A 26,055-nucleotide genomic window follows, 5' to 3' on the forward strand; every position below is an offset into this window, starting at 1 on the left:
GGTTTGTCTTGTTGATGCTGTTCTTATCGTTTTGCCTCGGTAATGCGAGAGGGCATGACGAGAAGAAAAGACCACAAGCTACCTATCCAGAGAGTCTTTATGCAATGCTTCTTAACATAGAGTGGTTGAGAGCCGGCGGGAATATAAATGATGTGACTTCTTTTTTTTTCTTTTTGTCGATGGCAATGTGCCGTGGGAAGAGATGACTTGAATTACAACTATCATACAGCTTTTCATGCATCTTTCTCCTTTTCCCCCCCGTAATCGTAAGCTATATACCTAGAATCGCTATTTCATACCATGAATTCAAAAGCTGTGAGACCCCCATAAAGTGATTGTGAACGCTAAATCAGACTCTCATACTTGTCCAAACCAGACTTTTGCTGTTGCTGCTGTTGCTGCTGTTGCGGCTGTAGCGGCATACTGCCCGAAAACGACAAACTGCCCATCCCCATGGTGCTTCCCATAGGGCTATTACTGCTTATGCCGCCCAAACTCAACGGCTTCTGGTGTTGTTGTTGGCCCATGGGACTGCTGGAGCTCCATGCGTTCTGTGTTGTTGTGGTTGTTGTTGATGTTGTCGGCGGTGGAGCAAGGCTGAATCCCGACAATCCTGACGGCGGTGGGGATGATAACGCGGAAGTATTGCTGCCTGGAGGCGGTGCTAGAGAAAAGGATGAGCCGCGGGAGTCATTTAGGGTGGGCCGTTGGGCGTTGAAGGAGTTGAGGGTCAAATTGGACATGGAGCCCGTCATGCTCGGGGTAGCAAACGTGGAGCTGGAGTTTGAAATGGTAGCAGAGTAGTTTGATGTCAGGGGCGGAGGCGTGAAGCTCTTGGCTGTTGTGCTTGCAACGTTCGAAGACCAGCTGAAACTGGGCGCGGCCGAGGCGGACTGCTGCTGCTGCGCCGGCGTCGGCTGCAGGGGCTGGCTGAACTGCGTCGAGCTGGGCGTCATGACCTCGAAGCGGTTGAGGTCCGGGGTGACGGTGCGGAACGAGGACTGCTGGCTTTGCAGGGCGAGGGGCTGCTGCTGCTTCACGGAAGGGCTCGTCGTGGGCTGCGTCGACCAGGAAAAGGACGGCGTCTGCGGCGTGGCCGTCGACGAGCGACTGACGCCGGCGGAGGCCGCGCGCGGCGAATCGTCCCAGGTGGGCGTTCTCGTAACGCCAGATGAGCCGCCGACCCTCCCCTTGACAAGCGCCTCAAAGTCGTCTTCGTTGCCGCCGTTGGCAGCGTCAAAGGCGGTGCCCGTCACGCCGCCAAAGGCCATAAAGTCCTCGTTGGCAGCGGCCGTCGAGCCGTTGGCCGAGCCGGAGAGCTCATGCAGCTTCCTCGTCTGCTCGTCCTCGACTTTGCGTGACAGCGTCTTGATGAGGTCCATGAAGGACTGGAACTGCTTGAGGTTGAGGAGCGGCCCCAAGCTCATGGTCCACAGGATGGGCAGGATATCCATGGCCACGAACTCGGCGTCGGCCGTCTGCCCGACTACGTACATCAAGTCTCGCGCGGCCATCATGACGGCGGGCTCCTTCGTCTTGATGCCCTTGACCAAGGGCACAATCTTCTCCTGCATCGTGTACTTGTCCAGAGCGCTGGATGATGATGACGGCTTTTTGCTTCCTTGCAGACCACTAAGGCCTCCGTCGTCGACGCTGGAATCGTTGGAGCCGCCGCAGAGAACGACGAAAGCCTGGAGGCCGCGGACTTTGATGGCGAGACTGTTTGTCCGGCTAAAGACGGCGGCGACAACGGGGAACAGCTCGTTCTTGATGGTGCTAAAGTCTAGCACGGGCAGCACCACTGAGAAGCTCCTGAGGGCCACGTCGACAATGGACGGGGTAGGGCACTCAATGGCAGCTATGATAACCGGCAGCACGTCTGGCACATACATGTTAGTGCTGCGATGGAATTAAAGTAAATAAGGGTGCTTACCATCTTTGAACTCCTTGCCATTACTGTTGTCCGCTATGACTGCAATATTCTCCAGAAAGACCATAAGGCCGGCGTCTCGGGCCGGATCTTTCTCCTGGTTCTGCTTTGCGTTGTCGACAAAAACAGTCTTCAGGACGGGCCGTACCCTTTCGCTAAACGCCCTCCGCGCCGCCGGAAGCAAGGTGAGGATCTTGAAGACATTTTGCAGGATCAGGGAGAGGAGATCCTTGTCCTTCATCTCATCCAGCAGCGCCGGCAAAAGCTTCTTCTCCAGCACAGACTTGGGAAAAGACGGCAGCACTTTGTTGAGGCCCCGCAGGAATTGCGATTTCTCAGTGGGAGTCTTTGCAGGGAAAGTATCCAGAAACCGAATGGTGGAGACGAGGACATTGTCAAAGTACTCGCTTTGCTGAAACTCCTTGGCCGTCATTCTCTGCGCAGGCCTCCGAGTGATGAGCTTGGGGAGCACGTGATTGGACAGGTCTCTGGGCAGTGGTCTGGATGAGAGGTAGTTGTTGGACGTCGTCGGGACTGTGGAGGACGAGGAGAAGATCCTCTTGTAAGAGGAGAGGCTCCCGTGGGCCTCTATGGGCGACTGGTGTGGTGAGTTGTACAGAGCAACGCACAGCAGACCCAGGGAGAACATGTCGGCAGAAGGGGTGAGGTTGTTGTCCATGACAAAATCCGGAGAGGTATAGTCTAGGTTCAGCTGGACAAACTTGGGTAGCCTGGGATCCAGGTTAAGGACCTCATGCAGACTAATGCCCTGGATCGAGGTGGGTTTGGTCGAGTTGTCTGCTGGGCTACAGAAGGACAGTCCGCTAATCTTCCAGTCAGACTATAACACGGTTAGTCGTTGCCGCTCTTACAGACCAGGTTCAAGTTCAGACGTGCCTTGGCGTTGATGAGGACGGCATCCGGCGTCAGGTTGCCATGTACGAGCCCCGCGTTGTCGTGTAAGAACTCCAGCGCCTTGCTGATCTGCAATAGACCTTTCTGAATCTCCAGCTCGTCAATCTCAATCTCCCTCCTCCTGCGAGAGCCGTCGGCATCTTCCGTCACGTATCTGCTCGATCGGCCGCCGGGGCCGCCAGAGCGTTCCTGTTCGTCCTTTTCCTGTAACAAGCTCGACAGCGACGTAGTGACGGCCTCGGTCACAAACTGCAAGCCTCCGCCTCGTGTCTCCTCCACCGGCTCGACGAGCTCGAGGACGCTGGGGTGTCGCAGTTTGGCCAAGCTGGATGCTTCCTTTTTCAAGCGCTCAACCACCTCTTCCACGCTGCGCTTGTAGGAGGAAGCACTGCTCTTGCCGACCGAGCTGGCGTGTGCGTCCAGGGTCTTCTTGTCAAAGACAAAGACGCTGTACGCCTTGCCGGTGGACTTCTTCTTCGCATCGTAGATCTTCCACGGACCGGCCGTCGAGGTGGGGTTCGGCGAGATGGTGTAGTTGGACGAGATGTTGCTGCCGGCAAAGGTCTTGAGCGCAGAGGAGAACATGGTGCTTCGCGTGGAGGAGAGCGGATTCGGGAGTGTGGTCTGATTAAGAGGTCATTTCGAGCTAAACGACGGACAGAGGGAGACAAGATTGAATGCGCCAAAGCAGCGAGACGGCAACGGTATCAATGCGCCAGCGCAATTCGGACGGTGAAGCAACGCTTTGCAGCTGAAAAGATGTTTGCGTAATGACTGTCGGCGAGGGCGAGGCTGAGCAATGAATGACAGGTTGTTTGTATGGGAGCCGAGCTGATGCTATTCGTACTCGTAGCTCTTCTGCGATTGGCCGCCAGCGCTTTTGCTCCGTAGCCACTGATAGCATCATGTTTCAGTGCTACTATCGGAGAGCTGGTGACTGCGCCACAGAATCAAGCCACAGCTATTCTTCCAGGGCATCCTGACTAAGACAGTTGGAAGATCCCTTTTCATGTATTAAGGCATCATCAGCTGGCAAGATCTTGATAAGAGACAGACAGGATCAATGCTGGGTCGTACCGATTGGACTGATACACCCGGCCACTCATCACAGCTTGTCCCCTTGCAGAAGGCCATCACCGAGTCCTATATCGGTGCCACCTCCACCACGCCCGCTTACAGCAAACAATGCCGTCTCTGCAGCAATAGACTAAGACCAGTGGCGGCCCAACTCGGCTTGTGCGGGTACCCTCGGGCTTCTCCGAGTAAGAGGACTACTAATATTCCAGGTCCTAATCTAAAGAGCAATCACAGTCAAAGCAAACGGCCGGCGCTAAAGGCGAGGTTTTGCAGGTACCGCACAACGGGGCGCGCGTGTGCCTGGGCTGCTGGTACCGTCAGGCACGACTAAGCCCGCAGGCCAGTTCCGGTACCGCTCCGGGCATTTTGATGCCAGCCCGCAAAAAGGGCCACCGGGCTGCTTTTGCACTTGACCTCTCTCCGGCCTCGTCATTCTCTGCCAGCAAGCCCTCTATATATATATATATCTGGCCAGGAGTATCTTGGAGCTGACTCGAGTCTCATTTGTTGAGTCGGGATTGCTGTTTGACTGGGGATACCAAGACCGAAGCACTTGAGATCCAATTGGACAAGAGAACAGACAGATATTGACCAGCCTTACAATGCGATCAGCTTTCCCCAGAACGGCGCTCTTGAGCGCATCCAGGGCCTCGCGCTTCCTGCCCGCGCATCGCCCTGTCCGGTTCTACAGCATCAAGGCCGAGGCCGCCTCTCACTCAAAACAGCGGCCTCTGGACGCCTCAAGGCTCACCATTGAGAAGACCAAGACGCCCAAGGCCCTGACCAAGCCCGAGGACCTCGTCTTTGGCAAGCAGTTCACCGGTGAGATCCTCTCTTTCTCATGAATCATTTCATCATACATACTAAACACCATCCACTGCAGACCACATGCTTGCCATTGAGTGGACAAAAGACGACGGCTGGCTGGAGCCTCGCATCACCCCCTACCAGAACCTGTCCCTGGACCCGGCCACCTGCGTCTTCCACTACGCCTTTGAGTGCTTCGAGGGCATGAAGGCCTACCGGGACAAGAACGGCGACATTCGCCTCTTCCGCCCCGACAAGAACATGGCCCGCCTCAACAAGTCCGCCGCCCGCATCGCCCTGCCCACCTTTGAGCCCACGGCCCTCATCGAGCTCATCGCCAAGCTCACGAAGCTGGACGCGCGCTTCATCCCCGCTCACCGCGGCTACTCGCTGTACCTGCGCCCTACCCTGATCGGCACGCAGAGCACGCTCGGCGTCGGCGCCCCCGGCTCGGCCCTGCTCTTCGTCATCGCCTCCCCCGTCGGCCCCTACTACCCGACCGGCTTCAAGGCCGTCTCGCTCGAGGCCACCAACTACGCCGTCCGCGCCTGGCCCGGCGGCGTCGGCGACAAGAAGCTCGGCGCCAACTACGCGCCCTGCATCGTGCCCCAGCAGGAGGCCGCCAGCCGCGGCTTCCAGCAGAACCTGTGGCTCTTTGGCGAGGAGGAGTACGTCACCGAGGTCGGCACCATGAACATGTTCGTCGCCCTCAAGGACAAGGCCACCGGCCAGAAGGAGCTCGTCACCGCGCCCCTCGACGGCACCATCCTCGAGGGCGTGACGCGCGACTCGGTGCTGCAGCTCGCGCGCGAGCGCCTCGCGCCCGAGGGCTGGAAGATTAGCGAGCGCAAGTACACCATGCGGGAGCTGGCGGAGGCGGCCAAGGAGGGCCGCTTGCTGGAGGCTTTTGGTGCGGGCACTGCGGCCATTGTGAGCCCCGTCAGGAAGATCTCTTGGAAGGGCGAACTTGTCGACTGCGGGCTGAAGGAGACGGAGGAGTCGGGCGAGATTGCGTCCAAGGTCAAGGAGTGGATGGAGGCCATTCAGTACGGCGACGTTGAGCACGAATGGAGCGTCAAGGTATAAGGGGCTTGTATAGAGAAGGAGAAAGCTGGAAAAAGTACCTAAGAGGCAAACATTTTGATTAGCGTATAGTAGAGTTTGCCCGTCACATATTGAGCATCTGGCAGTGCAATCAAGAAGAAGTTCATACTCGTCCAACAAACCAATTCTATTATTTCTCATCGCCGTTGGGGGACCGCCCATATGTCTTTGTAATGATAGAAACACCCCCAAAAAAAAAGCAAAACCAAGGAAAATGACAAAATGCCGTAAACATGTACATGTTGGCAACTCCCAACAATGCTCCCTCACTCTCTCTCCAGCGGCTGTCTGATATGACTCTTCCCCCCTCCTCCCCCCCTTTGTCTCCTCCTCTATGAGCCGTGGCCGACCCCACGTTCCGGCCGCTTTAGTTCTTCTTCTCTGGGTCCGGCAGAACACCCTCGGCCTCTAACCTCCTTCGCGCCTCCTCGAGAGCCCAGGTCGAAACACTATGGGTTCATCCCACGTCAGTACAAAGATTCCGCACAATGTCCAAAATAGCGCAGCCGAAGCCACACGACCGTTGTCCCCGCTCCCATCCCATATACCCCGGACAACCTTTCGAGAAAAACAACATTCCGCGAGCCATCCCAGCAGAGACAACGAGGTGGGAAAGAAAAACTCACGAAGTATCGGGCTTAAACGCCAACGCAACGCCCGTCACCAAAAGACTCGCCCCAAACAGGTACATCGGCCACTCCCACCCCTCGGGCTCGGGCTTCTCGCCCGGCTTGATGCCCCAGAGCCAGCCGGTCGGCGGCTCAAACTGCGACTCGTTGCCGTGGCCGCCGTGTCGTCGGGTCGTCATGGAGAGGCTGCGCGCCGTCGTGGGGAGAGGCTGGCGGACGCTGCTGCAGCGCATGGCTCGCAGGGGAGCGACTGACTGGCGGAGGAGGGCCATTGGTGATGGTTTGCTCTCTTTCTCGGTGTCGCTCGTGTGATGTGATGAAGTTGTTCGAAGTGCAAGGATTGAGGCCGCAATTGGGTTTTCCGGCCGGTGGTGGTTGGTGGTTGAGCGGGATGGGGTTGGAGAAGCCGGTTTGGAGAAGGGCCGGGACAAAGTCAGATGCGGCGGCGATGCCACTGGGCTTCGCACGCCGGAGAGCGGATTGTGAGTGTCACGTGGGAGTGCACGTGAGCTGGCGCTCTTGGTATGGGGTTCCCCACATGGGGATCGGGTTCCCTTTGTCCTCGTCTTTCTTCCCTTCGTCCTCGTGGTGGAGTGACGGGATGAACGGAGGATTGAAAAGTAACAGCTGAGTCTGTTCTTGAGGGTTTTGTCATAATCTGCTTTCAGAGCTCGCGTTCCAGGCAATAAGTCTTGTTGATGGCTAACCCGCCACAAATGGCCCGTTTTCAACCGACGCCGCAGCTAAAGCAAAGCAACAGTGAATATCTTTTGCTGGTCATGACATAATTGTCTGACTGTAGGGAGCAATTGATTGGTCTGAGTTTCAAGCGTTTGCTCCGGGCCAAGTGGTCATGATTCGTGTTGATTGACATGCTTAGCGTCTAGTAACGGCAACCGAGGCTGCTCCCAGCCATCCATACCCAAGTCTCTCGGAGAGAACCGGTCAATGGCCTAGGACTGATATGGCCTTGGGCAGCCCAATCTTAGAGTATTACTTTGGTAGTCAGTTACTTTGGCTTTCTATATGTGCCTTGAAGTTCAATATTAGATATTATCTCCCTTATATTAGGAGCCGTTGGTCATGTAACTCGATTGTCGCCTGTGTAGGTAGGTGGAGGAAGTCCGGTGCATCCCGAGCCTGACATGAGGTGCTCATCAGCGGTGATGTACTTTCCTTAAACCCTCGTCACAGAGGAATCACGTTCCAATCGACTGAGATGGCGTTGTAGTGAGTGGTTGGGATAGTTCTATACTCAAGTGCTCCTCTTACTGTACCTGTACCGTCCCCTGCTCTCTCATGTCGTCAGTTATGCGCGACATTATCTGAAAGAAATGCAGATGGCTTAAAATCATGCGCCATCTGCCAGGAAGAAGTCCTATGATGGTATCAAGAAGCTCGGGCTGCCTCTTGAGAAACTTTGACTCGGCCGCCATTCTGGTTAGAGAGATGTCGTCTTCATCCATTGACGGAAAGTCAACACCATGAGCCAGTAGCGCCCGTATGCCGCCGACAGCACCACGATTAGCTGCCCAGTACAGAGGCGACAGAGCAGGTAGTATTTCTAGTCTTTGAGCCTACTGGTCTGCCATGGTATCTCGCAGACGGTGGTCGAGCGAAGACGCTGCAATCCTGCCGTCTAGGTTCAACATCCAAGCTTGCGATTCCGTGTCGAAACCACGAGATATATCAAATCTCCAGCGAAGTCCGTCATCTTATCATGACGTCCGAGGCAGACGAGGCAGCCAGTAGTTGCTGAAGCTTTCCAAGATTACCATCACGTATGCATGCGTGCAGCACGTCGTCTGCAGCCTAAAAGTAATTAAGAAGCCAACGCATGATGATTGTCTTTCAAGAGGCCGGTGATGCCAATGAAGGAGAAAAGGTGAAGAGGAGATGGTTGGGCAGAAGCGAGGTCAGGGTGACAGTGTATCACGTGGCTTGCCAAAAGACAAGAGTTTCTTCATATCGAGTTGTCGGTCAGATATTCTGTACAATCCTGAACAAGAATCAACTTCGTCTTATTGTATGTATCATTATCTCCTGTATGGTCATAGTTGTAAATGCCGTGTCAATTGACCTCTCACGTCCCATATACTATACTCGCCTACGCAAATTGGACTAGATTCTCGACGGGTTTATCAATGACAACTTGTGCACCTTCTCCAGGAATATTGTACAAATCATTGATTCATTGCAAAGAGTACCGAAACAGACGTGAATCATGTTTGACGCTCAAAGGGGGTCTTGCTTTGACATTGCTTGATATATTTTGATTCTAAATGTGTCCCTAGGCGGAACAGGGTGCTCCTGTATAGTCTACCATGACTGAAGCCATCCATCAAGTGTGCAGGTTGACTGAAGTCCATCAAGCTTATGCAGTTCTTTGTCATGGGACAACTCGTGATTTCCAGGAATACAGTGGATTTAACACTGAAATCGAGTCAGTTGCTATCAAAATTTCCAGAGACTGGACAAAGAAGCATAGCAAAGAGTATAAACTTACCACTCCACCAGGGGCAGCAGACCAACCGACACACACTTTACCCTCAGGGGTAGTGGCGATCTCGGTGCAAGGACAGCCTCCGACCTCGAGGCATTCGCAGTTGCAGTCGAAAGGCACACCGTCGAGGTAACAAGTCTCACAGGTGCCTGTCTGGATACAGCATCCTTGGGGCTGAGTCGGGCACTGTCTCTTGAACAGGGGGGACTTGGGCATGGCGGCGGCCAGGCCAACCAGCATTGCGAGAGCCACTGTGACGCGCATTGTCGTTCTGTGATGATTCGAAGTTGCCGTTGCCAAGTGACGGTTTTGTCGATTGAAGGGTTTCGAAAAAGGTTAGGAGACTATAGCTTAAGAGAGATCGGGGAATCGGCCCTCCTTTGAAGGGACAACACATTAGTATAAGAGCCTGCTATATCTGGTTCGTCGGGGGCGACATCCGACATACCATTGCTCTTCCATATTATCCTAATTATAGAAGAATGTAACGTTGTATCATATGATTCGTGCATAATACGGAGTACTTCCGATGACGATTCATATAAAGCCCGCAGATGCCTATTCTGCTATATACTGGGTAAGCATGCGGCTGACGATACCATTGCCTCTTACCACAGGGATAACTTGAGATCTATAGAGCATGAATATCTTTGTTGTTATAGGCAGGACATATATAAAGAAGGGCTGGGACTCGGTCAGCAAGACTAGGACCAGTCGATCAGCGTCAGCTCAGGACCGAGGCCATGTGGGAGAAGATGCTGGGATGCATGATCCGCATTGATAAGTACGGTATCCGACTGGCGATACGGATATACACCAGCCGATCGTGCCATCACCGACGTCTGTAAGGTACTATAAAGGAAAGCCTGATTGCTCTAACCAAGTTTCAAGCACAAAGACGGTAAATATGGAATTCTCAATAGGTGTCCACGAAGTACCTATAACTCTGTTACGATGTGACGGATATCCGGATACTCCCCCTCCACGGATATTCACGGATAAACTGATGTACTGAGCAGTTCATAGGATAGGCACTGGAGAGCTTTTCCGAGCCGGTACTGGCATCGGCAGTTGAAACGATACGCGAGAATATAGTGTCCTATGCCGAGTCATCCTCCAGCCAGACAAGTATCCTTGTTTAACAGCAACAACAACAACAACACCAGACAGCCTCTTCACTCGCTGTTCGGAGCAATAGTCTCTCCGTGTCTTTTTCAATCATGCCACAAGTGGACAAAGGATAATAATGCAGGAAACCTGTTTTGCGAATAGGCCAACCGTCTAGGTTGCAGGAGGAATCTTCGGATCCTCGGCCAGCCAACCGCGCGTGTAAATTCGACCTGGATGGCAATCATATGATCAGCCTTTAGTCTTGTCATCTAACCGGATAAACTATAGACTATATAGCTTGGGGCTAGATTTAAGCATAGGATTTCCCGGAAGACTGGCGAAGGGGGAGGGGCTGAAGCCTTGGCGATGACAGGTTCATGATAGTACTATATCGATGCGTGATTTTGATGCGTGACAGTGCCACTTTGGGATGATATTTGATCGGCAACTGGGTTTGAGTAGACCATAGTCGTTACGCAAGTGTCTTCATTCAAGGGACGAGACGTGATGCTTCCTCTACAGGAAGGTGTACAGCTGGGATATCATTTCATAGGGATATCGAGGACACCAGCAGAAACTTGGCGATACAATCTCCGGCAACTCCATATGGCAGACGAGTAGGTACCCCAGAGTCTCGATTCCGCGGACTTCCGGTAAAAGCTGGAAGAGAACCGGGCTGCTGATTCGCAGCTCCCTCTCCCCTCCCTTTCAGCAAGTTAATACATACATACACATGCATGTCATGCACGAGCATTTCCCAAAAGAGGAACCAAACAACCTAGAAATCCATAAGAGGTGCCATTGCTACCATCTCGCAACCTCTTCACGCCTGTGGGCTTTATATCCAAGCTCCTTCCAGGGCTCGGGCTCTCTCTGCGGTGTGTCCGATACCTTGCGGCCCTCGAATCTGACGTCGTTGCCAACAAGCGTATGCTTGTATATCACTCCCTCGATCTTCGCGCAGTCGTCGCCAAGAATGTCGAGGTGTCCTGGTTCAGGATCGGGGAGGATTTCGTAGGTGCCGGTGTCGCGACCGCGAAGACGGATTTCATGGTTACAAGGGAAGGATGGCTTGGAAGCTGTTGTCTTGCGTCTTTTTGCAGCGTTGTCGAGTGCTATAGCTTTCGTCGATGAAACTTTACCTGCTTTGCGCTTCTTTCCTCCAGTGGACTGTTGTACTGAAGGGCCTTTGGGTTCCTCGACTTCGTCGCCTTCAACCTCTTCCCAACCGCCGACTTCCTCGCTTTCAGAGGTCTCGGAGTCTGTCTCGACTTCATCGATCATGGCAGAAAGCGTATCGCCGGACTCGCAGATGATCATGGTTCCCTCTATGACACCGAAATAGTAGGCCGCAATAAGTGTATCTCCCTTGCCTCTGAATACGTCCATAGTGAACCTCGGTCCGTCGGGAAAATCAGACCAGGTCTCCATGATGCTGGGGCATTGGATCACGTAGGATCCTAGGCGCGGGTCCGAATTGGATGAGTCGGGTTGTTTCTCCTTTGTGTCGTCCTTCTTCTTTGATGATGCGGATTTCTGGTAGGTTTCCAGCAGTTGCTCCCATTCCTCTTCTCGTTCAAACTCCTCGCGTTCGAGAGCGGAAATATGACCGGCCTTAAAGACCTCATACTCATCATGATATTCATCGACATCATACTCATCAGCATCATACCCGTCAGCATGATGCTCATCAGCCTCCTCAATATGATGCTCATCAGCCTCGTCAACAGAATCCGATGCTCCCTCCCACTCAAGCCACTCGGCACCCTCCCACCCGATCCACAGCTCGCCACCCAGCGCAGGAGACCCAGTCAAGACTTCAAGACCAGGAATTTTACGCGCCTTTTGTCGCAAGGTGTCGTCGTCGCTGAAATCCCCCAGCATCAGAAACGTCGTGGTCTTGACCTTGTCCGGCTTGCCATTCGTCAGAAAGTACATTTCCATGAAGCGATTGATATCGCAGGCCGCCCTTTCACCAGGCGTCTTGCACTTCTCAAAGGCATCGTCTTCCCTCTGTTTCTTCTCCGTGCTCCATGCAGCGCAATCGGCTCGCCATTTCCGCTGCAGTGGCGCATACTCGGCTCGCAGTGTAGCCTCCAGTTCTATGACAGCCTCAGGCACGCGATTACACTACAACGCTTGTCAGAAATCAAGTTCCATCACTCAGAGCACGCGTCATCAACTGGTCGGAAACTGCAGGTGTGTGAGGTAGCCCTTACTTTGCCAAGTTGAACTGCACCCTTGAGCAAGGCTGAGAGCCTCGCACTTGGAAGGGATGATTGGAAAGGAATGCCGTAATATTTCAACTGAGCAGCGAAAAACGACTTCTTGAAAAGTTGCCGAGCCTCTACAAAGGCTTTGTCTTGATCGTATTCATCTTCGAGGGTTGACGGATTGAACAGCTGGTAAAGACGCGGACCATCAACACGACAGACGCCATTGATACTAAACACTCCGTCGCAGAATTGGAAGCCTTTGCGCTTAAGAACTGGTGCCCGGGGAGCGTCCTGTAGTTGAGATGTATCACTCGACATGATGAGGCCTGATCTGGATGAAGGCCTAATGTTGCCGCGTTTGGCCGTGGAGTTGAAGTGAGGTGGGGGTTTGGATCTCCAAGTGGGCCAAGGGTGTCGTGTCAATTTCGTGGCTCCCTTTGCATGACGCTCAAGTGCGTGATCGTCTAAGACAAATGCTCATCCAATCACATATGTCATACTCAAAGCAATTATAGTTACTAGAACATGGATTGTCGACTAAGAAAGGTTTACACTCAGTTCCCTAGCACATGGAAGTTACAGCTTCAGGATCCCAATTGGTACCATAAAGCAGTTACACAGGAGTTGGATCTGGATTCAACCTTATAGGTACATGATTTCAGCCTTTTGGCTCCGGCATATCGTGTCCGTGCAACACCTCGAATCATTGCATCAATACACCTGATTGCCCTCCTCATCGTACACAATCTCCTTGCCAGGATTGGGCTGTGGAACAAGTCCCAGCTGCTGCAAAACAGCCAAACTCCCTTCCTCCGCAATCTCGCGCACAATCTTTCCATCCTTGAGCGTGAAAATGGTGATGCCAGAAAAGTGAATCTTCTTGCCAGAGTTGGGCTTGTCGAGCTTGCCCACAGGCATATCGTCAAACGCACGGCCAGTGTGCGTGCCGCCACCAATCCATTGAGCTGCTACATAGTCGCCCTCGGCAATCAATGGGGTCTGGTAAGACCTGAATGTCAGGTCGGGGAAGGCCTTTTTTTTGCATACTGTCAGTTATTTTCCCTACGCAATCACCCATTGTCGGTGTTTGGTTGAATACCTCCATGAATTCAGACAGCATCTTCTTTGCGCCCTCCTTGCCGTGATGGTGACCGTGGTTGGGGTAGCTGATGAGAAAGTCGTCGGAGCAGAGCTCGTCTACGATGCTGACGTTGCCTTTGACCCAGTATTCGTTGAAGTACTTGGCGATGATGGCCTTGTTGCGTTGCTCAAGAGTAGCCATGTCCACGGAAGTGACTTCGACTGATTGCGTGCTCGGACGATTGCGACACTTTGTATGAAACGGAACGTTTGTTAGGCTGATACTCCTTGTAGAGGCACTGGATACCACCATATCTTATGCAGACTCTCATTATGTATACTGGAGTACGTCTAATTCAATAGCAACACGAGTGTGTTGATGATAGCATCTTAAGGTGGCATGGCGCTTATTGCTCTGGCTGTTGCAGGACTTCGTCCCGTGAACAAACCTTGATGATATTGGGGGCTGGAGGGATTCTCTTGCTATTTGCACCAAAATGTCCAAGTCAATCAAAGCTTCTCATTGCACTTGATTTAATGGTGGCTTTTCCGTATCAACATGCAAAGCAACATCTATAAACGTCAACTTGCCTACATGTAGTTGAAAGGCTACCTCCGTTGTGGCGCACACACATCATGTTAGCCATGCGCCTCTCAACCAAGCTTAGGTACACAGGTATACGGATATGAATCCATGTAGAGCAATATAAAAAGTGCAGGGGCAGTCTGCTGGGCGAAGGATAGGTAGTCGAGTCCAGCTTGCGATAACCACCAGACATCCTGATCGATAAGCCGCTATCTGGCTGTTGTATCACTGTCCGTGTTCCAATATGCACCGATCTCACCACCTAGCCGCTGTATATGTGTAATAACCACGTTGCAATCACATTGAATGATCAACATTGCGCCAGGACAGCCGCATCCTAGCCTTGAAACACGCATGGATAGCTCGATCCCACCAATACTGAGTATAAGTTCATCTTACACATGAGCCGGCGAACACCTGCCCCATAGACCATGTAAATGGATCCTTGACATTCGCAATATTCGGATCTCTCTCGCCCCATAAGGCTTCAAGACGACAAAAAGCTTCCGAGAAGCCATAAGCTTGAATTAGACTTTGATCTTGGGGCTACCTACCTACGCGATGAGGCCAAGCTCGACAGAACTCAGCAACCGGCAAAGCATCAGACCGCTGTCAACGATGAATAATACATGACCAATATCAACCCATGCGCTGTTCAGCCCTATTCTATGCAATCTCCTGTCTCAGTCCCATTAGCGCGTCCCCATACAGGATACGGGGCCGGGCTGGATCTTACATACGTGTACATCGGGTACAGCATCTTCCTGTTCCCTGCCTGTATTGCCCCGGATCCAATGCATGGTAGACCAATAATAGCCAGTGATTGCAGGTTTCTTGGTGGAATATTTGATCTACAATTTGATTCCGAAATTTCCGTCTCACGGAATCCATCTCAGGGGGAGGCTTGGCGCACCAAGTGGTTCTAGTGATTATGCCTGATGCCATGATTCCACATCAAAAACGACAAAGTGACGATCGTTTAGGAATACTATCAAATTGAAGCACCTGCGCGTGATGCTTTGTTTACAAGATGTGAGGACCAATAAATTGCCCATATATCGGGCTTACATGTACTTGTTGCTCTGGATTTCATCTGTGTCGACGACAACAACCAGTGTACAGCTCCATTCAACAACCTCTCCCGAATCTGAAAGCCGACACCTTCGAGTCAAATACTTGCAACATGCGCTCTGTTCTCGCCTACGTGCTGGCCCTGTTGGGCCACAGCGCGACCCTCGAAGTACCAGTCGGCGTCCCGGGCCTCGTCTTCACCGAGGGTTACCAAGCCGAGGTGTACAACCGGTCCGCGTCCTTCCACCCAAACTTCAGCTTGAACACTGCGGCGGGAGTCCAAGCCAACGGCCAGCTAGTCGTTCCCGACGTCGACCTCTACTTTGGCGGAACGACAGGCCTGGGAAGAGCGGCTTTCGTCCAGGCCCTGGCTTTCGATCCCTCTGGGGGCCTTCGAGCCCAGTTTCTCGATCGAGTCATCATTGTCGAGGGCAACATCGCCATGCTCCTGAGTGACAGCAGAATCACCTCAAACAGCTCTGACGCTCACATCGAGACGTCCCTGGCCGAGACGATGCTATTCGACAAGGAGCCTCTGTTGACGCGCATCGTCAGCATCAGCGAGGGCGGACTCACGGCCGCGCAGAATGCCGGCCAGGTCACCGCACCGCCTCTCCAAGACATTGTTCTCAACCCCATTGCCAACAAGTCCTCCGACTTTACCTTCAAAATCAAGGAGAAGGCCGCGCAGTTCGTCACCAACTTCAACAGCGGAAACGCTTCCGCCAACGGTCTCCTCGCCACGGACGATGTCACCGTTGTTTCCGATGGCCGCAATGCAACAGGCCGTGCCTCGCTCGTTCACCTCTTCACACGATACAACACCTCCGTGCCAGACCTGCTCCTCCACGACGAGTTTGTGATTGCTCAGGGCAACTGGGCTGCCACCGAATACATCTTCCAGGGCACGCGTAACGGCACCTTTACGATGGTCAACGGCACGGAGATTGCTCCCAATGGGCTTCAGTATCGGTCTCGAGGCATGCGGTTTTTCAGATTCAATGACGATGGCCTGGTTGATTTGTTCTGGCAGGTTGCTGATAACGATATCTTTGTCAATCCTTTGAATTTATTGAACCCTGTCACGACTCTGAGCACCGTTGCGCCGGAGTGTGTCGCTCAACTGTCGCAATAGAGTCGTTTTCCAGAAGTATTTTTTTTTTTTTTTCATTACCTTCTATTGTATTTTTAGATAGAGATATTAAAATACTGATTCGGCCACTTCACATACATGGTCCTTTTGACGTTTCTTTGCCTCAATCAGTGTCTCCAGGTTAGTTGGTTCAGCTTGCGTGCAAAGAGGAAGTGATTGAGGAGAGGGCACTGTGAATACTTACTGTGGATGCGCCACACGGAGATAAAGCCACGCGGCACGGACACCTGGAGCCGATATTCTCCCGGATTCCATGAAGGCAAATGCTCCTTCTGTGATGAAGACAAACATTATCACCAATTTATCAAATACACCAACATCTCACAATGGGTTCCGTCGTTTTGCCGCATCTCAACTCGGGCTGGCATGTCGACCAGGCCATCTTATCAGGTGAGAAAGCATGTATGAAAGCCTTCAACATGGACGATTGAGTGCTGACTACTAGGTATGTTCTATAGAGGAGGATCGTCTTGTCGTCATCCGGTTTGGACGTGATCACGACCGAGTAAGAGAGACCCTCCGTTTTTCTCACCCCTCGCTCCCTCAAGCTAACAGCAAGCAGGACTGCATGTTGCAAGATGAAGTTCTCTACAAAATAGCTGATCGCGTCAAGAACTTTGCCGTCATTTACCTCTGCGACATTGACCAGGTAGGTTTCATCTCATTCCAAGTGGCCTTGACTGGGCCTTTTTTTAACCAGGCTGCAGGTCCCTGATTTCAACGCCATGTACGAGCTCTACGACCCTTGCTCTATCCTCTTCTTCTTCCGCAACAAGCACATGATGTGCGATTTCGGCACCGGTAACAACAACAAGCTCAACTGGGTGCTGGAGGACAAGCAGGAGCTCATTGACATCATTGAGACGATTTACCGGGGAGCGAAGAAGGGCAGAGGTCTGGTGGTCAGCCCGAAGGATTACAGCACGAGGCATCGATACTGAGTCGTGGTGTCGTGGTTAGCATGAGTGTTTTGTATATACCCTGTTCATCTGATTGGCTTTTAGCGAAGGAAAGACAAAATGATAATACATTGTTCCATCTGGTTACCTAACGCATCTTGGAGACGTCGGTTTCTCCTCCTATACTTGGAATACCTGCTCATCGGCCTTCTCCATTATCTAGCCTTCTCTCTCACCTCGCTGTTAAAGCGATTGCACCACTGATGTTACCCGGCTTAAATCTCTTATTCTCAATGACCTTGAAGGGCATATGACCAAGACGCTGGCTGGGAGTTGGTCAACCGGGTCTACCAGGAGGCTTGAGAAAGCGTACGCTTTGCAACTAACAATGTGAATGGAAAATTGAAGCCTTCAAAGCTGAACATAAAGTCGGCTCAAAGGAGCATACATATGTAGGTCTCCAGATCACATGCTCTCGACCTTTCGGAAGACGACGCCCTACACATGAATTTATTTGCCGTCGGGTCCGGCCTTTTGCAGAGGACTGCGCGGATGCCGGAATGCAGCAACAGGGACCCGATACGAGCCTCTTCCATCCCACGAATAGGAAATCTGGAAGTAAGGCTGGTGTTTGCTGGCCCGGCATACAGATCGTCAGATGCCTCCCAAATTCGACATAGCCGCATGGCCATTTGCCGTTCACGCGCGGCTCCTTTATGCGGGGGTGGAGCATCCTCCTCCAACAATGACACCGCGGAACATCGCCAGTTGGACACAAGACACAGAATATTACGCTACGAATACAACCGACCTTACGCGGCTCCAATGCTGCAGTTTCCCTGCCTTACTCGATGTGTGGATATTGTGTTGCTTCATTCCTGTTGGTGCGCTTCAGCATGGTATTCTCCGGCTTTTCATCCTTTTCTTGTCCGAGTTTTACTCCCGTACGGACCTACGTAGTCGAATGTAAGGCAAGAACTTTTGCTTTGAGCATGCTGATCTGGCATCAACGAGCCTTGAGCCATCCTGTACCTGATAGTACATAGATCCATAATGGTACATGGTAATGGAAATCCTGGGGTAATTCGGGTTGTAACACAAGCCCCTCCTCGCTCCCCCGCAGGCACATTTTCTGGTCTTCGAATCGGGTAATTTGTGAAACGAGTATAAATGCGAGTGATGGTCCCCAAAGACATCTGGGGCGTTACTCGGAATCGTGGTTACTTGGGCTCACAGCAGGGGGGCTATCGAGTGGCAACAAGAGAAGCTCTCTCGAACGAGCAGCACTTCACATCATCGCCAATCGCAAACGGATGCTTTCGACATTGTTGGTCATCGAACTACCTCTATAACCGGAACAGAATGGTGCCGCAACCAATTGGCCGAGGCGCGAAGCCTTCCGTCTGGACGGGCCTTGCTCTTCTTCTCTCCACAGCACACGCAATCGTGATGCCCGATGGAATCACTGTGAGATTCAATCCGTCCCCTTTGGCCAAATACCAAATATACTGAGATAGAGACGATATCAGGGAAAAGTCCCAAGTCTGGGCTGGAACTCGTGGAATGCCTACCACTGCGACATTGACGAAAGCAAGTTCCTCTCGGCCGCCGAAGTGATTGTGAGCTCTGGTCTTCTTGACGCAGGGTACGAGTATGTCAACAGTAAGTCGACAAGCAACGATCCGCATCACCAAAAACAGTCATTGATCTGCTGTCAGTTGATGATTGCTGGTCGTTAAAGGATGGACGCGTGAATGGACATATCGCACCTAATACGACCCGTTTCCCCGATGGTATCGATGGGCTGGCGAAGAAAGTCCACGACCTGGGCTTAAAGCTAGGCATTTACAGCAGTAAGACCACTTTGATCTACTCTTGAACACGGGGTCGACGGCAATATTGACGATGCATAGCTGCTGGAACCGCGACTTGTGCTGGTTATCCTGCCAGTCTTGGATACGAGGACGTCGATGCCGCCGATTTTGCCGACTGGGGCGTAGACTGTAAGTGCATATTGGCAACTGAGGGATATAGCAAAGCTCATCGCGCTGACTTGTCTAGATCTGAAATAGTGAGTTGAGACATCTTCTCTCGCTCCCCCCTGGAATGAAGAACCACCCCTGGCTAACAGATGACTTTTCAAGCGACAACTGCAACGTCCCTACAGAGTGGCAAGATGAATACGTCGCCTGCGCTCCCGACGCCGTCCAAACCGGCCCCAACGGCACCTGCTCAACCGCCCTCGAGCCAAATCTCGCTCCCCCGGGCTACGACTGGAGCACGTCCAAGTCCGCCGAGCGCTTCAACGCCATGCGAGACGCCCTGGCGAAGCAGAGCCGCGAGATCGTGCTCAACTTGTGCATTTGGGGCGACGCCGACGTCTTCTCGTGGGGCAACGAGACGGGCATCAGCTGGCGCATGAGCGGCGACATTTCGCCTGAATGGGCCTCCGTGACGCACATTATCAACATAAACTCGTTCAAGATGAATTCCGTCGGCTTCTGGGGCCACAACGATGCGGACATGCTCGAGGTTGGCAACGGTAACCTGACGGCTGCTGAGACGCGCACGCATTTCGCGCTGTGGGCGGCTATGAAGTCGCCGCTTCTCATCGGGACGGATCTCACCCAGCTTTCGCAGGAGAACATTGAGTTGCTCAAGAACAAGCATTTGCTGGCGTTCAACCAGGACAGCGTTTACGGTCAGCCTGCTACCCCGTACAAGTGGGGAGTCAACCCGGACTGGACCTTTAACTATACAAATCCCGCCGAGTACTGGGCCGGTCCGTCGTCAAAGGGGCATCTGGTGTTGATGATGAACACGCTGGACCATACGGTCACAAAGGAGGCCAAGTGGTCTGAGATTCCGGGGCTGTCTGCGGGACGGTATGAAGTTCGAGATGTGTGGACCGACAGGAGCCTTGGATGCCTCAGTTCCTACAAGGCGGCTGTTGCTGCTCACGATACGGCTGTTATTTTGGTTGGTGAAAAGTGTCGAAGCTGGTGATGAGATGCAAGGACGATGAAGATGCAATGGGACCCTCTGGTTGAATGCTTGTCGTCTGAATGCCTTGCTAGAGTAGGATATGGCAAGACAATCGCCGAGGTTCAGTCTTTAGCCAAATAGAACTGACATGTCGCTGCTCCCCAGAGCTGTTGGTGGTTGGCCGACGTTGTCATGAGAGCACTAACAATAACCAACCGTCGCCCCAAAAGGGAAAGGCTCTGAGCGCCTCCATTTGGTTCGACTCACCTCCATGTCATCGTCATCATCATCATCACAACCAGAGCAACTCCAATTGAATCAGCAATTCCGCCAGACGTTGCCTGCTGTTGCGTGTCTTGTCTTCGATTGATCAACTGTTCAAGGCGCGTTGTCCCAGAGCGAATTGACAAATCGCGGCTCGTGGCCCATCATCAGCAGAAGCCCTATGGCGCAGATGCCGAACGCCGACGATGATTCTCTTCTGCATATGAGACGCCGAGTTTGCAAATTCAGACCCCGATATCACTCGCAAATGAGACTTGGCCTATTCTTTGAGACATATATGCACTAGATCTTGGCCTCATGAATCCAGCTGCCAGATCTCCAGAGCACGGCATCTTAGCATCATCGCGCCATGTCGGGCGGCAGCTCCTCAGATCTTGATAACGCCCATCAAGATCCCGCTCATCTCACAAGCAATGAACATGTTGAAAACGAGTCTCAGCCGCTCTCTCGTCCAACTTCCACCAGGCTTCGCTTCCTCGCTCAAAATCCGCCGCTCAGAACAACGACCACCTCGGCGCCGCAGTCTGAATACGGCAGCAGACGCAGCTCGTTCATCGCTCCGATAGACGAGATCCTTCCTGATGACCACGTCGACGCTGACACCTTTGGCGTGGTAGAGGAGCGAGATGGATTCTTCGACGCCTCGTTCATCCAAGGTACGCGGCTGGTACCCGAAGGCTTCGTTGAACGCTCCAGGGCCTCGTTGCCCGCGGCCTTTGATAAGGATTCTCCTCTGGCGGCTCGTCGGTTTATACCGAGACAGATTGATGCGGTCAAGTTCGTGGTTCGCAATGTCGCCACCACTCGTGCTGGCCTTCGCCTTCTCAGGTCCTTTACCGCCTATTTCGCAGCGTACATTATGTGTCTGATCCCAGCCGTCCGGGAATGGCTTGGCCGATATCACTACATCATCGCCGTCTCCGTCATCTTGAACCACCCGGCCCGGACTCTTGGTGCCCAACTTGAGGGTGCCGTTTTCACCTCTATTGGTACGGCCGCTGGGATTGGCTGGGGAGCTGTTGGTCTTTTACTGTCTACCTCCACCTCTGCTGCCAGTGCTGGCTATGGCGGAGTTCTGGCTCTTTTCCTGGCTTTGTTCATGGCAGTCGTGGCATGGGTACGTTCATACTACACAAGATTCTACCAAATGGTGGTGTGCGCTGGTGTAGCAATCATCTTTACCTTGTTAGCCCAAACTCAAGGCGATATTATCGTATGGGAAAAGCTGAGAAACTATGCCGTTCCATGGCTTCTGGGCCAGGCCCTTGCACTAGTTGTCAACTGCACCGTCTTCCCTGATGCCGGTGCGAGGCCACTTGCCATTGCTTTTCATCAGTCTTTCTCGCTCATGCTGGTTCGTTTCACCCTTTGTCTCCAAAACCCTTCCTCATCTCCTCAATCTGACCGAGATGCAATAGGATGCCATTGTGATTCCACGCCCCCGAGACACCAGGCTCAGGCGGAATCTAGTTCGCTCCTTCGTGGACCTCTCCACCGCCCACCGCGATATGCGAACCAGCCTCACCATCACACGCTTCAAGCCAGACGATGTGAGGGAGCTGCGAAATCTCATGCAAGCCGTCATTCGCTGTATGCTGGCCATGGAGACAGAAAGCGCCCTTGTGAGCGAGGCCGAAGACGGGCATGCCCCTGTCGTGGTCGAAGCCGCCGAGATATCTTCCCCGGCTTCCAGCGCACAGAACCTTGACAACATGATTGAAAAGGCTCCTGGTGCTGTGGAAGAGAAGGAAGTCACCCGAACTGTGATTGGCAAACTGGCAAAACCCACTAAGGAGCTCCTCGCATGCATGAACCTAGGGCTGCAGGCGAGCCAAGCCGCACTGATGGACCTGTCAGGCTACCGACAATATCTAGGGCCTCCAATGACCATTTCGTCCGACATCGCCCCTGTCCAAATCCGCATGAAGGCTGCCAAAACAGTCTTTGACAGGGTCGAGTCTGAGCTCCTTGAGTCAGGCCAACTGCCCCCAGCATCGATGAACGACTCGGCCGTCGTCCAGCTGTTCATCTTTGCGAGACATCTCCGCGAAACCGCAACGACGGTGGAGAATCTCATGGGCAAAGTATACGCCATGCAGCAGGTCTCCAACTGGCCACGACCTCACTTGCCATCGTATCCCTGGAGCAAAGCCGTCCATTGCGTCAACAGCCAAGTGATGCACGACCGAGGCGGTGCCACGGCCTCATCCTACCACGTCACATTTCTCGAGATTGCGCGTGCATTGGAGTCGATCAAGTCAAGAGAATACAAGCCCGAGGACAATGACGAGGACAACATCTCTGAAACAGAGCTGCACGCAGAGTTGACCCATCTCACCGATCCAGGGGCAGAACCTGACATGGACACCAAAAAGAACAGTCTCGGCTACAGAATCTGGCAAGTCTTGCACCTCCTTCAAGGTTACGAGGGCCGATACGCCTTCAAAGCCGTTCTCGTCACATCTCTCCTTTCGATCCCATCGTACCTCCACAGGGACAAAGTCTGGTGGGACGACTACGAAGCCTGGTGGGCTGTCACCATGAGCTGGCTCCTGATCCATGCCCGCGTAGGAGGAAACGTGCAAGACTTGGTCGCCAGAGCTGTATTAGCGGTTCTAGGTGCCGTATGGGGTGGCCTCGCCCATTCCGCGGGCGACGGAAGCCCGTATGTAGTCGCAGTCTTTGCAGCCATCTTCATGGTGCCCATGCTGTATCGCTTTTCGCAGAGCTCTCATCCGGTAAGGCAAACCATCTCCGCTTCCCTCTCTCCGAAAGCACCGACAAGCATGGAATTATACTGACAAGTTGCATAATCACCTCAGAGATCCGGCCTCGTAGGCTGCCTGTCGTTCACAGTCGTCTCCCTGCAACTCCAAGCCGGCGACCTGCCCTCCACACCAGCCATCACCGCCGTCCTCCGAGGCGTCGTCTTCCTTGTCGGCACAACCGCGCCCATCCTTGTCAACTGGTGTCTGTGGCCCTTTGTTGCAAGACACGAGCTTAGGAAGTCGCTGTCTTCAATGCTCTTCTTCTTGAGCATCATCTACCGCAGTAAGCACCCCTAGCCGTCCTTGTTCTGAAATACTAACCCCCCTTCCACTCATATACTGAAAACTTTCACAGACGTCGTAGCGAAGTACATCTACTTTGAACAAGGCAAAGAGCCCACTCCCGAGGACATTGAAAAATCCGAAATCCTCGAAGGCCGCATCAGAGAAGGCTTCGTCCGCATCCGACAACTCCTCGTACTCAACCCCCTCCCCCCGCTGAACATACAAACGAAAGCCTAACACTTAGAAACCTCGCCAACAGGTAATGACACGCCACGAGATCCGCCTCCGCGGCCCCTTCAACCCTCTCCCCTACTCCGGCCTCGCCGACTCCTCCGAGCGCTTCTTCGACTACCTCATCGCCGTGCGCCAGTCCGCCGTCCTGTACAACCCAGACTACATCCGCGACGAGCCCCTCGCCGCGCAGCGACTGCTCGGCTTCAGGAGAGACGCCGTAGCCTCCATCCTAGCGAACCTATACATCTTTGCAGGAGCTCTCAGAGCAGACAGAAAAGTTCCCGTACGCTACTTCTCCCCACCTTTCTCCTCACTCTACACGCCACATCAGTCTCTAGCCTACCCCGAATCCCCAAGGGCTGTTCACTCAACTAATGCGTGTAATGTGTAAAAACACAGAAATACCTCCCCAGCGCCGCCGCCGCCCGCCGCAAACTCCTCCTCGAAACAGCCGCCCTCGAAGACGAACTCGCCCAGCACGCCCACCAACAAGATGGCGACCCGGACGAAGACGCCGCCCGCAGATGGCACAAGAAGTGGAGCGACATCTACAGCTACTCGTACAACGAGAGCCTCACGGGCTGCGTCGCCCAGCTGGAGGAGCTGGAGAGGTTTACGAAGCTGATTGTTGGGGAGCAGGGGTAAGTACCTGTTACATTTGCCTCTCCTTCTTTTTTTTTTTTTGTTGTGTGCTTGGATAATGAGGTTGACTTTGTTTGTGTGATAGGTTTGACGATGAGTGGAGGGTCAGAGAGGCATATCAAGATGACAGCGACAGCGATGATGACGACGAAGCACATGAAAACAATAGCCACGCAGACAACCATGAGAGAACAGATCAAGATCACCAAGAATAGACGTAATCAAGCGCAAAAAGCTTCTATTCTCAAATCCTTAGCATACCCTGAACAATGTAACTTATCCTTAGCGTTGCAATATCCCAACCCATAATCAACCACGCCCCCCAGAAAACAAAAAAAAAGAAACAATCCCATCATCGAGCCCCCCAGTTCCATAAACAAAAGTCAAACCTCCCTCAAGAAAAAAAGGAAAGGCTATCAATATGCGCCATTCGTCATCTCGTTCAATATATCCCTCGTAATCGGCTTCCCCTTGAGCATCATCCCCTCCCCCCTCCCCGCCCTCCTCGGCGACGGCCTCCGATTCTCCTTGTCTCCGTACGAGATGGGACTCATCTTCGTCGTCGTCGCAAACGCCTTGGACTTCGGCGGCGACGAGTTCCTCCTCGGCGTCCGCTGCGTCGTCGCGCCAGTAAGCTGCGTGCTCAAGTCATCGAAACAGTGGCTCTGCAGCGCATCCTCCGGCAGGTGATAGATCCAGTCGCGCTCGTCCATCAGAGAAATGAACTTGCTCAGCATGTTCTCGTCTCCGCTCCCCTTGAGCGTGCCCATGCTGCCCACGACGAGGAGCTTCGTCTTGGCGCGGGTAAACGCCACGTTGATGCGGCGCCAGTCCTTGAGCAAGTCTCCGATGTTGCACGCCTCGTTGCTGCGCACCAGGCTGAGCACGATGACTTCCTTGTCCCGTCCTTGGAAGCGATCCGTCGTGTGCATCTCCACGCCGGGGAAGTGCTTGAGCCTGTCCTTCAGGAGATGCAGCTGCGCGCGGTAGTGTGTCATGACGCCAATTTCGGTTGCGGGGACGCCTGCGCTGAGAAAGCTCTGGACAAGCTGCGAGACGATCTGCCCTTCTGCTGGGTTGATGATGCGCTTGCCCTGAGCTTCTTCTCGGACCAGAGGGCGTAGCGTGTCGGTGTCAACAAAGCGGACACGAGCTTCACCATCCAGGAGATCGTAGAGCCAGCATCGCGACGGACTGGGTCCAGTACAGAACGAGCGAGTTGCCGCAGAACGCTGTATGGTCGTGGCGTCGTGGTGGTGCTGTCTGAGGGCTTCCATGCTGGGAACGTGAAGCTTCTTCTTGCGCAAAGACTCCGTGCCACAGCGGAGTCTGCCGTTGTAGATGAGGGTATTGCTCAGGGTCATAATGTCCTCGCACATACGATACTGGTGTTCCAGATTGACGACGGACTGTGGGTGCGTGTCCGACAATAGCTTGAAGAGGCTGACGTCCAAGCCGCCCTCCCTAGCCTCCTCATTCCTCACCACCGGAGGCAATTGGTTATGATCCCCAACGAGAACAAACGTCTTTGCCAGTCGAATTGGTCCGGCGCAAATAGGCAGGGTAATCTGCGACGCCTCATCAACAATGCAGTAGTCAAACGACCGCTCCAAAAAGACTTGATGATTGATTCCCAAGCAGGTCGTGGCGACGATCGGGGTGCCATGCCAAGCTTCCTTGATCTCCTCAAACGTCTTCTTTGGCTGACCCGCGAGATGGACAAAGTCTTGCACTTCTGGATGCACCTTTGCAGGAGCACCGAGCCGCAGAATGGGA

The 26,055-nt window shown here is 53.3% G+C and overlaps 10 protein-coding genes across 10 annotated transcripts; 5 read left to right on the forward strand and 5 right to left on the reverse strand.

The window, feature by feature from the left end:
- Positions 1–344: 344 nt before the first annotated feature.
- On the reverse strand, positions 345–3,430 carry BBK36DRAFT_1118011 (kinase-like protein; the record flags this gene model as incomplete). Its single annotated transcript, XM_024890423.1, has 4 exons — positions 345–441; positions 742–1,879; positions 1,934–2,771; positions 2,807–3,430. The coding sequence occupies 4 exons, from the start codon at positions 3,428–3,430 to the stop codon at positions 345–347; spliced, it is 2,697 nt and encodes an 898-aa protein (XP_024750247.1).
- A 1,094-nt stretch (positions 3,431–4,524) lies between these two features.
- On the forward strand, positions 4,525–5,815 carry BBK36DRAFT_1118373 (branched chain aminotransferase; the record flags this gene model as incomplete). Its single annotated transcript, XM_024890471.1, has 2 exons — positions 4,525–4,744; positions 4,806–5,815. The coding sequence occupies 2 exons, from the start codon at positions 4,525–4,527 to the stop codon at positions 5,813–5,815; spliced, it is 1,230 nt and encodes a 409-aa protein (XP_024750248.1).
- A 385-nt stretch (positions 5,816–6,200) lies between these two features.
- On the reverse strand, positions 6,201–6,734 carry BBK36DRAFT_1140694 (hypothetical protein; the record flags this gene model as incomplete). The annotated part of the gene is made up of 2 exons (XM_024893399.1): positions 6,201–6,282; positions 6,460–6,734. 2 exons carry the CDS (start codon positions 6,732–6,734, stop codon positions 6,201–6,203), a joined length of 357 nt encoding a protein of 118 aa, XP_024750249.1.
- Positions 6,735–8,983: 2,249 nt separating this feature from the next.
- On the reverse strand, positions 8,984–9,229 carry BBK36DRAFT_1100855 (hypothetical protein; the record flags this gene model as incomplete). Its single annotated transcript, XM_024889150.1, has 1 exon — positions 8,984–9,229. A coding segment is annotated over one exon (246 nt), but the record flags the coding sequence as incomplete, so codon positions are not given.
- A 1,650-nt stretch (positions 9,230–10,879) lies between these two features.
- On the reverse strand, positions 10,880–12,609 carry BBK36DRAFT_1117592 (hypothetical protein; the record flags this gene model as incomplete). Its single annotated transcript, XM_024890367.1, has 3 exons — positions 10,880–11,689; positions 11,804–12,205; positions 12,295–12,609. 3 exons carry the CDS (start codon positions 12,607–12,609, stop codon positions 10,880–10,882), a joined length of 1,527 nt encoding a protein of 508 aa, XP_024750251.1.
- Positions 12,610–13,002: 393 nt separating this feature from the next.
- On the reverse strand, positions 13,003–13,573 carry BBK36DRAFT_1168446 (SnoaL-domain-containing protein; the record flags this gene model as incomplete). The annotated part of the gene is made up of 2 exons (XM_024895183.1): positions 13,003–13,323; positions 13,391–13,573. The coding sequence occupies 2 exons, from the start codon at positions 13,571–13,573 to the stop codon at positions 13,003–13,005; spliced, it is 504 nt and encodes a 167-aa protein (XP_024750252.1).
- Positions 13,574–15,140: 1,567 nt separating this feature from the next.
- On the forward strand, positions 15,141–16,163 carry BBK36DRAFT_1116984 (hypothetical protein; the record flags this gene model as incomplete). The annotated part of the gene is made up of 1 exon (XM_024890298.1): positions 15,141–16,163. One exon carries the CDS (start codon positions 15,141–15,143, stop codon positions 16,161–16,163), a length of 1,023 nt encoding a protein of 340 aa, XP_024750253.1.
- Positions 16,164–16,497: 334 nt separating this feature from the next.
- On the forward strand, positions 16,498–17,132 carry BBK36DRAFT_1135211 (4A/4B type thioredoxin-like protein). Its single transcript, XM_024892557.1, has 4 exons — positions 16,498–16,571; positions 16,640–16,692; positions 16,744–16,830; positions 16,889–17,132. The coding sequence occupies exons 1-4, from the start codon at positions 16,508–16,510 to the stop codon at positions 17,120–17,122; spliced, it is 438 nt and encodes a 145-aa protein (XP_024750254.1). The 5' UTR covers positions 16,498–16,507; the 3' UTR covers positions 17,123–17,132.
- Positions 17,133–18,529: 1,397 nt separating this feature from the next.
- BBK36DRAFT_1158884 (glycoside hydrolase family 27 protein) lies at positions 18,530–20,086 on the forward strand (the record flags this gene model as incomplete). The annotated part of the gene is made up of 6 exons (XM_024894155.1): positions 18,530–18,547; positions 18,610–18,742; positions 18,799–18,933; positions 18,994–19,083; positions 19,142–19,151; positions 19,225–20,086. The coding sequence occupies 6 exons, from the start codon at positions 18,530–18,532 to the stop codon at positions 20,084–20,086; spliced, it is 1,248 nt and encodes a 415-aa protein (XP_024750255.1).
- A 613-nt stretch (positions 20,087–20,699) lies between these two features.
- On the forward strand, positions 20,700–24,282 carry BBK36DRAFT_1168450 (hypothetical protein; the record flags this gene model as incomplete). Its single annotated transcript, XM_024895184.1, has 7 exons — positions 20,700–21,704; positions 21,769–22,566; positions 22,726–23,088; positions 23,173–23,401; positions 23,474–23,595; positions 23,663–23,920; positions 24,037–24,282. 7 exons carry the CDS (start codon positions 20,700–20,702, stop codon positions 24,280–24,282), a joined length of 3,021 nt encoding a protein of 1,006 aa, XP_024750256.1.
- Positions 24,283–26,055: the final 1,773 nt, after the last annotated feature.

The sequence above is a fragment of the Trichoderma citrinoviride genome (assembly GCF_003025115.1).
Source record: "Trichoderma citrinoviride strain TUCIM 6016 unplaced genomic scaffold BBK36scaffold_6, whole genome shotgun sequence".
Taxonomy (NCBI): domain Eukaryota; kingdom Fungi; phylum Ascomycota; class Sordariomycetes; order Hypocreales; family Hypocreaceae; genus Trichoderma; species Trichoderma citrinoviride.

Excerpts from the sequence above, each read along its gene's own strand:
- BBK36DRAFT_1135211 (XM_024892557.1), top strand. The coding sequence starts at position 16,508 with ATGGGTTCCGTCGTTTTGCCGCATCTCAACTCGGGCTGGCATGTCGAC. Across the intron at positions 16,693-16,743 it reads GTGATCACGACCGAGTAAGA|GACTGCATGTTGCAAGATGA; the intron begins GAGACCCTCCGT and ends AACAGCAAGCAG. Across the intron at positions 16,831-16,888 it reads ACCTCTGCGACATTGACCAG|GTCCCTGATTTCAACGCCAT; the intron begins GTAGGTTTCATC and ends ACCAGGCTGCAG.